The 13,832-nt window shown below is 43.9% G+C and overlaps 2 protein-coding genes across 2 annotated transcripts in view; both read right to left on the reverse strand.

Moving 5' to 3' along the window:
- Positions 1-2,084, reverse strand: part of LOC143036042 (sodium-dependent multivitamin transporter-like) — a 5,621-nt gene extending 3,537 nt beyond the window's left edge. Inside the window, exons 1-3 of the mRNA XM_076203297.1 lie at positions 1,847-2,084; positions 929-1,083; positions 1-43 (exon numbers count right to left, since the gene is read on the reverse strand). The exon at positions 1-43 is cut by the window's left edge and continues 109 nt beyond it. Of these exons, the coding sequence (XP_076059412.1) occupies positions 1-43; positions 929-1,083; positions 1,847-1,904 (256 nt within the window). The 5' untranslated portion in view covers positions 1,905-2,084. The remainder of the gene's footprint in view (positions 44-928; positions 1,084-1,846) is intronic.
- Positions 2,085-2,505: 421 nt separating this feature from the next.
- LOC143036024 (sodium-dependent multivitamin transporter-like) lies at positions 2,506-12,214 on the reverse strand. Its single transcript, XM_076203281.1, has 8 exons — positions 11,848-12,214; positions 11,333-11,463; positions 8,195-8,383; positions 7,622-7,779; positions 6,709-6,849; positions 3,453-3,511; positions 3,104-3,263; positions 2,506-2,539 (listed from the first exon to the last, which is right to left on the reverse strand). Exons 1-8 carry the CDS (start codon positions 12,053-12,055, stop codon positions 2,506-2,508), a joined length of 1,080 nt encoding a protein of 359 aa, XP_076059396.1. The 5' UTR covers positions 12,056-12,214.
- Between the last annotated feature and the right edge of the window lie 1,618 nt (positions 12,215-13,832).

The raw sequence follows: 13,832 nt of genomic DNA on the forward strand, positions 1-13,832 counted from the left end.
TGAGGGAGGCAATAAGCCCGATGAGGAGGCCCAGACCTGCACTCTGGCCATGGGATAAGACAGTAATAGAAATAATTGAGCACCTAGGTTAAAGGGAAACAGAATCATCCAACGAAATACAAGTAGTTAACCTGTCTATATAACCTGAACTCCTTATTCACTGATTTACTACTGGGTTCAAACATTCGCGAATGCACGCGGCGGCACGCTTTACCCTCACAGACTGAGCCTAGAGTCACACATTCGCGCTCTCCGTCATGTCCTTAATGGGAATGCGCAGTAGTGAGTCGTTCCCGCCTCTGCCTGAACATTATTTCTGTCTCATTCTTACCACTCAACTGTTCGAAGTGTCCGCCATTCTGTGACCTCGCTGTCCCTATTTGCTCTTGTTTGTGACCAAATTCGAGAAACTTCTGTGTGACGTTTGTATTGTGCCAAACATGTTTTACAACCGCTTATTTTTGTATTGATATCTCCCAACACCATAACTCTCATCCATTTCAAACGATTGAATACTCTCAAATATCATCTTGCCATAAATCTCTCGCTCCCCTCTCTTGCTTGCACAGTATTCACACTCAAATTGATCACTTTCATACCACTTTCACGTGAATTATATTATCATTTATTCCCTTTTGCCCGCAGAACCATTCCCACAACACTCTCAATAATCAGTACAACCACACCTCTTCGTATCTCACACTCACCCTTACTTTTCACTTTCGTTTTGCCCATAGCTACGGTAGCCAAGCTAAAATTGATATAAATAATAACAGTAATTGTAATAATAGTAGGGGCAAGACAATAAAAACAATGAAATGATAATTTAGATATTGTAATAATGGTGTTATTAGGCAATAAATACAATAATAGCATTTACAGCTGTGTCCCTGTCTCTTAAGAAATGAAAAGACAGATGGGAGCTCACCGTTGCATCCACGAAGGGTAGGAAGAGCGCCATGATGAAGAGACCCAGGAGTGGACCCGCCACTGCCGCATTGACGGCGTTCGACGCCTGAAGAACTCCACCGAGGCTCCCTGCCATGAAGGACAGCCCCACACACAACACCCCGAATCCCGTGGCTGTCACAGCGGGTCATGAAAAAGAAAGACCTCAGAAGTCTGGGATCCTGACTTTACACTCCTCGCATACATTCATCAGCAACTCCTTCTTTCTTGCTTTCGCAAATCATGTTCACCTTTTTTTATGTACCTTAAATGTATCAATAACTGTCAATGTGATAAAAAAAAAACATGCAGCAGATTATAAAGAATAACATTAAACCCGCTCATGAAGATGTGGGAATAAATTACATTATTCACTACCAGACTAAGAAGACATTTTCTCTTCTCTTGGGATAGGATTGTAACCCTTCTTTAAAAAAAAAAAAAAAAAAGGAGGGAGGGAGGAGGGTGGAGGGGAGAGGAATATATGGGAAATGAAATTGGTGGGAGTGATTTCTATGCCTTTTTCTTTTTTACTACCCCCTGTGTAAGGGGGAAAAGCCTTTGGTATATGTATGTTTGTATATATATATATATATATATATATATATATATATATATATATATATATATGTACACACACACACACACACACACACACATATATATATATATATATATATATATATATATATATGTACACACACACACACACACACACACACACATATATATATATATATATATATATATATAGATCTATATATATATATATAGATATATATATATATATATATATATATACGGAAGAAGTGATAACATAGGAGGAGTAGAACGACATCCACACTCGTCCACATCGAACAGAACTGACGTGAAGCGTTATGGCAACGCTGCTACTGACCGATTAACTTGCTGACGCAGGTCTGCCCTCTTGAGGAAATGTTCTGGAAGCGCTCCATCGGGGAGAATAAGTCCTCCCACAACACGGCGGCCAGGCTGTTGAGTCCAGACGAAAGCGAGCTGTAGATTTAAGATAATAATGTAAAAAAAGAAGAAATGAATGATTTAAAGAAATAGTAATAACAATAATGGTAAGTAGGAAAAATCAGGATAAACCAGGAACACTGCTGATGTTTCGACAACAAATCTTTTTCACCGTGACAGAAATGCGTCATGGGTTATCTTGCCTGACGTCTCTTAACGGAGCACAATGATTAGTGTAGTCTACCAAAAACAGCCTGGCAGCAACCAATGAGAGATTGACAAATCCAGATCTGTGATTAGTTGCCTCTCCCAAGGCGATGTGCGCTGCCTCTACCAAATTCCTCGATTTTTTTTTCTCCAGACACGTCCGGAGTGGTCGTGTTTCTTCCCATTTGAGTAATTGCTCGTGTACTTATCTACATACCACTAGGAAGTTGGAAGTCCCGTAGTGTACAGGCAGTTTTTATTCTCTCGGGGGCCAAAGAGAAGAATAGGAGAACCACGATCTCTTTGGTCAGGTCTGAAGAAGAGGCAGTGCACATCGCCCTAGGAGAGGTAACTTATCGCAGAGATGGTTTAGCCACTCCCATTGGTTACCACTATGGTAGTCCTAGGAGAGGGAGCGGAACAATGAGCATACCCCGTTCAAAGGTATATATATATAAATATACATATATATATATATATATATATATATATGTATAATATGCATATATATGTATATATGTATATATATATATATATATATATATATATATATATATGGGTGGAGTAGGAGAAAAGTTTATTGGTACACGGGAGAAAAGTCACGCCCTTGGGGAGGCACTTATTTTTCTCTACACCCATCCTCTCCTTAAAGCAGGCATTTTTTCATCCACCGTCTGTTACCATTTCTTTTCTCCCCGCACCACGTAGCCCTATTCCCCAAATAGTTCATCGCTGCTATTCCCTCCCTTCTCCTATAGATGTGATCCTAGAGTTCATAACTCACCTCCATAAAGCCCCATAGTTACCAAACTTATATTCCTCCGTTCACATCATGGGTGTTGTTATTAAGACTATTACCCTTAAGATCGTTGTGATAGTGATTATCAAGGTTATTGCTATCATTACTATACCCATTACCGTCATTGGGGGAACTGCCGTTTGTGACTCAGTGAATTGCTCGACTTGCCTGAGAGCTCCCGAGAAGAGGCAGGCCACGAAGAGCCCCGCGAATCCCGGGAAGTCCCGCAGGTGCTCCACGACGTAGAAGGGCAGGATCTGGTCCTTCTTCTCGATGAGTCCCGCCGCCAAGGGGTCACAGTCCTTGTACACCGTCAAGAGCACCAGACCTGCATTCCAGTAAGGGAGAGACAACGCGGAGGTCAGCGTCTGGTGAGCACTTTTCCACTTATAATGCACATCCAGTATGCGTTTCTATCTGTTTGATTGGTTGATTTATTTATTATTTATTCATTTATCCATTTTTTTTGAGAGGGGGGTCTGGTCGGCAGAATGAGACAGGGACAAAAGTGACTTACCGGTGAAGAAGGCAGTGACGAGGAGAATGATGGACATGGGGACGTTGGAAGCCAGTGCCCTGCGTTGAGGAGGAAGAAGGAAGGGTTCTAATTATTCTTATTATATCCCTGCCGCTACCACCAAAACCCTTTGGCACATTCACCTCTATCTGGAGATACAGCCCTGAGAGGCTGGTGTTCGGTCTCCGGATTGAGGCCAAGCTATCTTTCAACTTCTATATTTCCTCCACCTCTTTACACAAGGAGAGCTGACAACTGGAGACTGTTCTCCTTATACTACCACAATAGTCCGATGACATCGAACTGCCCCATACTGATACAACGCGAACAGTAGTCCAAACTTTCTTCCAAGAGAGGTCTATAAGAGTGCCCAAGGACCGCCGCCAATGAAGCTCGAGTTAGGAACTACCATTATCGTGTTTGTTTAATTACTTCGGCGTTTATCTGAGCGGTCATGGTATTTAGGAAGTCGAGGTCACCGTTTGCAGAGTCCAGCATGTTCTTACGTCCCTTCCATGCAGATTTGCTCCAGCTCCGTCATCGGCATCTTTGACGCGTAGGACGCGGACGCCCTTCGCGAGTCCCAAGTTCTCCCTCAGAAAAGAATGTGCCGAACCAGAGCTTGTCCTCGCGCCCTCAAGTTCTCAGACGGTAAACCGACGGTCCTGAGTAACCAGAGTCCGCACTTGATCAGTGACCTCATCATTTGGGATTGTTGAGAGTTGCGTTAAAGTGAATATTTTGTAGAGTAGAAAAATGTATACATTTGTGCATATTATACATTACCCTTGTATATGGTTATATGTTCTATGCAGTGTTGTATATTCAACCTCTAGAATTTAAAGTAGATAAGAATAAGTAGTTGTATGTACAGACGTACAGACGTACCAAATATGGAGAGGTACGTTTTGCACGTCTCACGGGACCGCGGGCGTGGTTCACCTAGTGGAGGTGTGAGAGCGGAATGGGTAGGAATACGTTTAAGACGAAACTACGTAACGTCCCTAACGTATTACTTTCGTGACGTCACACGGTCGATACTATATAAATAAACACCAAAGGCCGCACAAGATAGTAGACATGTAGTTCCTCGAGAAATAGGCGTGTTCCTTTCTATATCGGCTCCTATACGATCGTGGTCGACTCGCCGTATATAACGGGTATCCCCGTCACCTTTCAAGTATCTAACTTCCTGGTAGATTGTCAAGACCCCTGGCAGTGGAACCCGTATGTGACGGATATCTCAGTCACCTTTCAAATATCTAACTGCCTGGTAGATCGTCGACTCCCCTGGCAGTGAACTCCTCGTATATAACGGGAATCTTCGTCACCTTTCAAGTATCGATCCGTCTCATCGATCCTTTAATACGCCCTGACAGAAGACCCTAAAAAAGTGATCGTCATTCACAATCACTATCATCGTCGACGTCCCTGGCAGTGGATTCCCTGTGTGTAACGGAAATCTCCGCCACCTTTCAAATATCAACCCTCCTCCTTGTTCCTTCACTACGCCCTGACAGAGGACTCTCAGAACTTGACTGTTATTCACAATCACCATCGCAAGTAGGTAATCCTCCTATCTTCTTCAGTCTTATCTAAAGTGTTATAGAAATAATAAATAGAGTGAATGTGGCCATTGTCGACCTTGGAAATCTGTTGTGGATTTTCAAATTTTCAGTTGAAGTGTTATCCTTTCCGCTTCTCACTTTCTTAGATAATATGTTTTTTGTTTATAAACAAAGTGTTCACTAAATATAAAACAATTAATATTATTTAACGCACGAACGATATTTTATAGTATATATATATATATATATATGTATATATATATATATATATATATATATATATATCTGAATAGAATCACCAGTGACAGTGATGTCGATCAAATGATTCCTCAGGAAGTAGATTAACTTCCAGGTTGGAGAATTTCATAGGGTCAATAGGTCAGTCGGTAAGGCGACGGCAGTGCGAATTCACGAGCCCAGGTTCGATTCCGGGGACGACAGTCGGAATTATTTGATATATGTATATATACAATGCTCATTATTTTCTTCCTCCCTCTGATTTGATATAGAACCTGAAAATATCACGTCGTTCTAGTTGATTTAGGGAAACATTACTTAGGTAATTAAGCCCTAAGATAGTGACGTGAAAAGAAAGCCTACCTGAACATGAGTCACTCTACCGACGTGGGTCCATCTTTGAACCGAGTGAAACAACTTGTGCAATGCCCATTGCATCGTCGCCGAAAACCCGCAGAATCTTCCGAATTGTCTCCATTTGGGTGTCGTCAAATTTCTGGTAAAATTTGATACGATATCCAATTTGTTCCGTCGTTTCGCGTATAAGGTGAAAATCCGACGAACACCGAAATCTTTCCCTTCCTCACAGGCAGACTGTCAGCGACTGACACTCCCTGTGGGCAGGGGAAACTACCACACATCTGCACGAAGGTCCCCTACATTGCTACATTGCTCTTCAGGGAAAATTGAAGTCGGATACTTTCTGAACAAGGTAACTTCTACTACCACACAAACACACTTACACACACAGACACACTTACACACACACACACACTTACACACACACACACACACACACACACACACACACACACACACACACACACACACACACACACACACACACACACACACACGAATCCTGCCTAGGGGTGAATTAATATCAGTATCGCTGCGCTTCGAGTCGTTACTCCAACTCTCGTGGGCGGGGAGTTGTGTGTGTGTGCGTGTAAGGTCACAGCGTTACCCATAGATCGGTCATACGAGCTCTGAGGTCTCTTCCGGGAGGGAAATAGCTGTCGATCACAAGTCGAACACGTGATCCAAAGACCAAGGTGAAACACACACACACACACACACACACACACACACACACACACACACACACACACACACACACACACACACACACACACACACACACACACACACACACACACACACACCGGCCGGGCGGAGATAAGTTGGGTTTGTTTCCTTTCACATGTAGCCCCTGTTCACCTAGCAGTGAGTAGGTACGGGATGTTAGTCAAGGAGTTGTGACCATGCTGTCCCGGTGTGTGGTGTGTGAGTGGTCTCAGACCTACCCAGAGATCGGCAAATAATGAGCTCTGATCTCGCTGCCGTAGGGTGGTGTCTGGCTGTCTCGACAGGAGGCTGCAGCAGATCCGAGGTGAATACACAAACACACACACACATCTTCCATACATATACGATGATAATATTCTCACATATAGGCATCCTTGAGGCGCGGGAGGCTGTTGTACCGCTGGATCATGGTCTGGTGGCATCCGTAGGCCGTCATGACGCCCAAGAAAGACGATAGGAACAGGTTAGAGACCGTGTGGCGTTCGTACAAGGAGAAGGGGTATCTGCGGAAAGAAGAGGGTGGTCTTCGTGTTAGTCTCTCTCACCACACAGACACGCACACAAAGACGGTCACTACGAGCATAGCCCTCTTCCCGAACAATACAACTAGGTAAATACACATTCGCTTGTTGTTTGTTGAATCAAAATTTGTTACTCGTTTGATAATCAAAATAATCAAGTTGATTTATGAATGACATCACCTGGCCCAAATTAAAACAAGTTGTAAAACATGGTGCCTTGCGCCCCCCTTCCACCCTTCGGAATCCAGGTTGATTCAGGGAAGACGGTTAATGATTAAGACACAGGTGGAAGTCAAGAACCATTTCCTATGGCCAAAGAGATCACCTTTGTCCGATGTATTTGGGTTGTCCGAAACTACAACGTGGTTCTCCTGTTCGTGAATTTTGTCTGATGGGCGAATTTGTATTTGGGTGAAAATTGAACGCTTTGGGACCTTTTTTTGGTTGTATTACACCTGTCACGAGTGTCCAACTATGGTCTTTGGTAAATTAGAATTGTGCAAATATATTTTCAATGTGGAGTATTGGATATATTTCTGTGCACAACAGTTCTTTAATGGTAAGAGTTATATTATGTAAAGAAAATTGCCTTGATGCAAAAACAACGGAACATGTATTTATACAGTTCCCATGAATTATGAGTCAGGATTGGACATGCACAACTGAGTATGGGTGCTGTTCTGCCACATCCTCCTTTGTTCACGCGTCGCAACGACGCCTCTGATCAGTCAGAGTTACACACCAGAGGACCTACATAAAGTCTTGTCCAGTTCGACCGAATTCGACGCTCGTTCTCCACACGTTAGCTGGACCTCCAACGTCGATGGTACCCTTGATAATGATGGCCACCATTCCCAAGAGTAACACCGACAACTGCAGCATATCCGTCCAGACCACTGCGCGCATGCCGCCCTGATCGAAGGAGAGAATGATACACTATTATGATTATGCTTTAGGACACCTTTTCTACTCGTCAACATCCTTGCAATAATACTGATTGTTTTCTTATCAATGACACGCATCAGGTCAACAGCAGCTAGATTCTAGAGATCACATTCATATAATCACGACTATGTTCAGAGGACGAAACAAAAATCAATGGTGTTTGTACCTGCTTACCCAAGTACACCAAATCGTAATTACAATGGGTTGTAACTGAGGAGCTTGTCGAAAGGAGACAGGAATCAGAACAACAAAAGAAACAAGTAGGTAAACAAACCACCAAAATAAACAAGTAAGCAGGACGAAACAGCAATTATCTGACCATTTGTTGCAGATCACATCCGATTTTCTGGTTGCGGTTCTACGACAGATCCCTGTGACTTACCAGAGCGGTGTAGACCGTGCCAATGACTCCCACGAGGACGATGGAGGCCCACACAGGGAACCCCATGACGGAGGCGAGGGCGAGTGCTGGGGCGTAGATGACCACGGAGAGGTACAGGACGATCTGGAGGACGAAGGTCCCTCCTCCACAGAGCCGGATGACCCTCGAACGGAATCGCATCTCGAGGTACTGCGCGTGAGAAGGATGTGGATCATTATTCACAGTGTCATCGACATTGGCTTATATCACTACACCTATTCCTTACTCATTCGTTTATTTGTTTATTCACTGCCTAAGAATAATGCAGTCGATAATCTAAGAGTTTTAGTTGAAGCCCACAGGCTAAGGTCACGCAGCATTCTTTTATGACAAGAGAGCAATCTCTGTTAATAGTGCTCATCACTTTTAACTTCTACTGTCCCTCTGTTCAATTAGCCTCCTTAAGTCTACTAGTTTAATCACTATGATTCCGCCTCTTAGGTTGTGGTATTGTCAACAAAGACAGAGGAGCTGGTTATTGACGACGAAATAGTATATACCCATGCTGATACTGTGTCTATTGAAGAACGAAAAAGTTGCTAAGGACTTCCAACACAACCTTGAAGAGAAACTATCATCCTCAAACGCGTCCAACAACATATACAAATCCTGGGACAACATGAAAACTAACATCCTAAATATCTCCGAAGCTACGCTGGGCTACTTGACAAGGAAAAACCAAGATTGGTTTGATGAGAACGACCAAGAGATTGCCGCACTCATTGAGAGGAAACGCGTAGCTATAAAGAAGTGGAAGATGGACACCAACCCCACCCACAAAAAGCTTCAGTTCAAGGAAGCTAAATCTGCCGTCCAATCAAGAACCAGATCTATGAAGAACGACTGGTTCACACGCAAGGCCCAAGAACTCCAGTCTCTTGCCGACACACACAACACCCACGAGTTCTTTAAAGCTGCGAAGACAATGTATGGCCCTTCAACCGTAGGTCCAGTGCCACTTCGTACAAAAGACGGCTCCACACTACTCAAGGACAAAAGCAAAATCAAGACGCGCTGGGAGGAGCACTTTAGTGAGCTCTTTAACAACGACAGCCCAGTGGATGAGACCATCTTCGGCGAGATCCCACAGCACCCCATCCACCACGACCTTGCTGATGCGCCGCAGTTGCCTGAAGTTGCGAAATCCATAAAAAAGTTGAAGTACCACAAATCTGCCGGTTCTGACGGCATCCCAGCTGAAATGTGGCTGTACCTCAATGGCAAATCAAATACTCCAGTTATTCACCACCATCTGGACGGAAGAACAACTACCTAATAATGGAGAGATGCCACTATCGCCACTATCTTCAAGAAAGGCGATAGATCAGACTGCGGTAATTACCGCGGCATCTCACTTCTTGCTGTTATTGGTAAAATATTTAACAGGATCTTACTGAATCGCCTTATTCCTATTGCTGAAGCGGTTCTACCTGAGTCACAATGTGGCTTCAGATCAAATAGAGGCACTGTCGACATGATCTTCACAGCCCGGCAGCTGCAAGAGAAGGCTCGTGAACGTGAACGTTTTTTGATCTAACGAAGGCTTTCGACTCCGTCAATCGCAGCTCTCTTTGGAAGATCCTGTTCCGTTTTAGATGCCCTGACAAATACATTAACATAATGAAACTTTTCCACGATAATATACAAGCCACCATCCTTTGCAATGGTGATATGACGGACCCTATATAAGTCCGTACTGGAGTGAAGCAGGGATGTGTCATTGCACCTACTCTCTTCTCTCTTTTTCTGGCTGCTATCCTCCACATTATTGAGGACGAATTACCTTTAGGTGTGCAACTGACGTACCGTACCGATGGCAAACTATTCAACATCAATCGCCTGAAAGCAACCACGAAAACCAACACAACCTCCATTGTAGAACTACAGTACGCAGACGACACCTCTGTCAACTCCTGTACCGAAGAAGATCTCCAAATTATAGTGAATGCCTTCACTAGGGCCTACAATAGACTCGGTCTGAAGCTGAATGCGAGCAAGACCAAAGTCCTCTACCAACCTCCACCTAATACTGCTCCCTCACCACCCTCCATCACTGGAAACGGTGTACTTCTAGAGAATGTTGATTGTTTCTCTTACCTTGGGAGCTTCCTGTCACAAACGGTAAACATTGACGCTGAAGTGCAACACCGTATCTCCAGTGCTAGTGTAGCTTTTGGGCGACTTAGGCAAAGAGTGTTCGATGATCACAACATTCGTAAGACAACTAAGATCGCTGTCTACAAAGCCGTCGTTATCCCAACCCTCCTGTATGGCGCAGAAACGTGGGTAACATATGCACGTTACATCAAAGCTCTGGAGAAATTTCATCAGAGATGTCTACGTAGACTACTCGGAATCTCTTGGCATGACAGGCGCACCAACAACCGCTTCCTGAAAGAGGTCCACTCCCAAAGCATTGAAGCCGCGATAACCCACCATATGCTTCGTTGGGCTGGTCATGTCAACAGGATGCCGGACGATCGTCTCCCTAAACAAGTTCTCTACGCTCAAATGACCCACGGCAAACGATCTCGTGGAGGCCAGAGGAAGAGGTACAAAGACGTTATCAAACGCTGCCTGGACCACTGTAACATCAACACTGACTCCTGGGAAGAAGCTAGCCGTGATCGCCTCAAATGGAGAACTACAATCGCCAATGGAGTTCAGCGTCTAGAAACCAGGAGAACGGAAAAACTGGAAGAGAAGAGAACACGTCGTAAAAAACGCTAGCGGACAACAACAAACCAACCCCATACTCATTACCTTATCTACCCTCACTGTCATCGTATGTGTAGGTCACGTATTGGCCTTATCAGCCACCTGCGCACATACCAGTCATAATCTCACTTTGTGATGTTAGTTCGTGTAGAGAATCATACTCAGCAATGAGTGATCCCATAAATGACTGTGTCCATAAGCTTCGTCGTCTATATCTGGCATCTTCACTCGGTCACACTTCACTCTCTTAAATTCTTACCGTACACAGAGACAGAGTCAATAGTAAAGACGTGATTAGAGAACCCGGAGCGTCTCGGCTCTTTCCTCAAGTTGCATCTCAGTGAGCTCACGCACGCTCTCTGCAATGCTTCCTCCACCTACCTCATAGACCGAGACGAGTCTGAGCTTGTAGAAGACCGGGAGGAATGTGACGGCCACGATGGGTTTGGCCACTTGTCCCGCCAGAACGATAAGCCACATCATCCCGTGGTAGTAGGCCTCGGCTGGACCTCCTGCAGATAGGACAGACCCTCGTCATTAAGCCACGAAGGCAGAAAAGTTGATCCCAAAAATCAATCGCTTTGATGAGTGTTGACCAAAGAAAAAAAAAAAAAAAAAAAACAATCACTGAGCATGGAACATTGGCGCCCTCCCCCACGGTGACGTCATTTAATTTAGGTTTTGTTGTGCCAAGTACCGGTCGATTATAATCGGATAAGAGGCATACTTGGCTCTACACGGGGTCTCGTTTGATAAAGACCCCGTTTTGGTCCAAGCCTGCTCCTTAGAAAAATCAGGTCGTCTGGAATGAGTCACAAGGAAGATCTAAATAAAGGCACTTCACCGTATTGGAGGAGGTCGGAATGTCTGGGCATGCCTGCCTCTGCCTACCTTACCCAGAACTAGGATGGCGGAGATGTAGGTGGCGAGCATCGACATGGAGACGGGGAACCAGGACAAGTTGTAGCTTCCCATCAGGAACTCGGCGTTGTCCCTGTTGCGAACTCGGAAGGCATGGTACAGCCCGATGAAGAGAGAAAAGAACAGAACCCCACCGAAGACGACGTAGTCCACAGCCGTGAAAGTCGGCGAAGTATCCGTCATTTTGTCTCTGCAGGTGTGTTTCTTTCACCTATTCAGGAGGGCAAGCCAGAGGTCTCTTTCTCCTTCTTGGAGTTCCTCCTTACAAAGTTCTTCAGCTTCCCAAGCTCGAGTGCCAAGCAAGGTGTGGCCTTATGAGCACCGCACATACGTGCTGACGGGTCTAGGTCCACAGAAACTATATGGAACTTCTTGGGCCAAAACGCTATCTTTTTAGTACGCATGCGCCTCTGCGCATCAGCACGGGTGGGCGTTCAACTCGTTATTAACCTAGTCTCGCGCTTTACTGAATTATAGGTAACACGGCAGTGCGATAAGAAGCGCTGGTGAACAGTCGTTTTATCTATATATCGTTTAAAAAATATTACAACTTCAAGGCATGACGTGATTAAAATATTGCAACCATAAACCTGTATAATTTCGTTAGGATACATGTCGCTTTCTTTTGTACATCATTCAAAAAATTGCCGATAACCTTGCAGCGTCACTTTATGGTAATAGATGACGTTGTAAAAGTTACCTGTTATGATGGTTAGTACGTTTACTAAGGTTATTGATTGAGTAAATCAATATCTTATTATATCATCTGTTGGAAAGTGAGGCTACGAAATTTGGGTCCAATATTACGTGTATGTAGCTCTTTTTTTATAGCATTTATTATTGTCATTATTGTTTTTGAAATGGTCGAGGTTCTTCTGTATATGACCCTCGACGTTGAAGTCTCATGTTACACTCCTGGACAAAGTCCTGAAACATCCTTAAGGTTTTGTTATGGAAATATATTTTTCATTGTTGATTACTTCATGTGTCTTCTTATAGTGTTCACCCCATGGTTAGTTATACTTTCTTGTAAATAAAAATATATTGACATCTAGGGTCTCCTGTCGACATATTTTGTCGCTGTAATTCATTGCAAAGGCTATGTCTACAGAGTAGGTCTTGGGTAGGTCAGGACTTTTGACCACGAATTATACAGTGTGAAACATAAGTTTCTCGATGTTTTAGTGGCGCGTAATGGTATGCAAAAGATTTATGTCGCAAAAATGAACACAAAACCCCTCTTGGCGGAAAAGTAAGTAAAATAACTTTCCTCATATACGGCAACTCAGAATACGACAATTTTCTTCTGTGCCTTTGGTGTCAGATTCCAAGGCTGCATAAAACAACAATAAAAGGGTAACAGAGTCAAGGAAGTTATTCTATTAACTGTAAAACGTTATAAACTTTTTTTTGGTGTTTATTTATGAGAAGGCCCCATAACATTGAACTGAAACTACTGTCAGCCTCGCCTTGTATCACAAGCTTAATCACCTCACAAAGTCTAAATGGGTTATGGATTATGGATTACCTTCGTCAGATCACCCGCTTTCGCGGGATCAGCCTATCATTTGAGGGAAATTTATTACAACCTTCCGTGGCCTTCGAATGTTCTGGAACGTTTTTGTGGCCTAGCTCGGCACGGTGTCGCTTACTTTTATTGGGGGTCTATCGTCTCTAGATATATTGCTTTTATCTTTTATAATTCGCATTCACTATGGTGCATGTGTGTGTGTGTGTATGTGTGTACATGTCTATGTGCATGCTGAGATCATAAGAACGACTCAAGACGGTAGACCAAGGTAACTAATATACGGGAAATTGAGCGTAGGTTGTTCAAAAAAGCAAGGACTAAAGACTTACCTTACCTTACCTTACCGTCGTGCCATATCCTCTTGGACTTCGGCAACCATGGAGCGCCACCGTTCACGGTCCCTAGTTACTTGTAACATCTGTGCTGGTT

The sequence above is a fragment of the Oratosquilla oratoria genome, chromosome 20 (genome assembly GCF_046742065.1).
Source record: "Oratosquilla oratoria isolate Oo_2021 chromosome 20, ASM4674206v1, whole genome shotgun sequence".
Lineage (NCBI taxonomy): Eukaryota > Metazoa > Arthropoda > Malacostraca > Stomatopoda > Squillidae > Oratosquilla > Oratosquilla oratoria.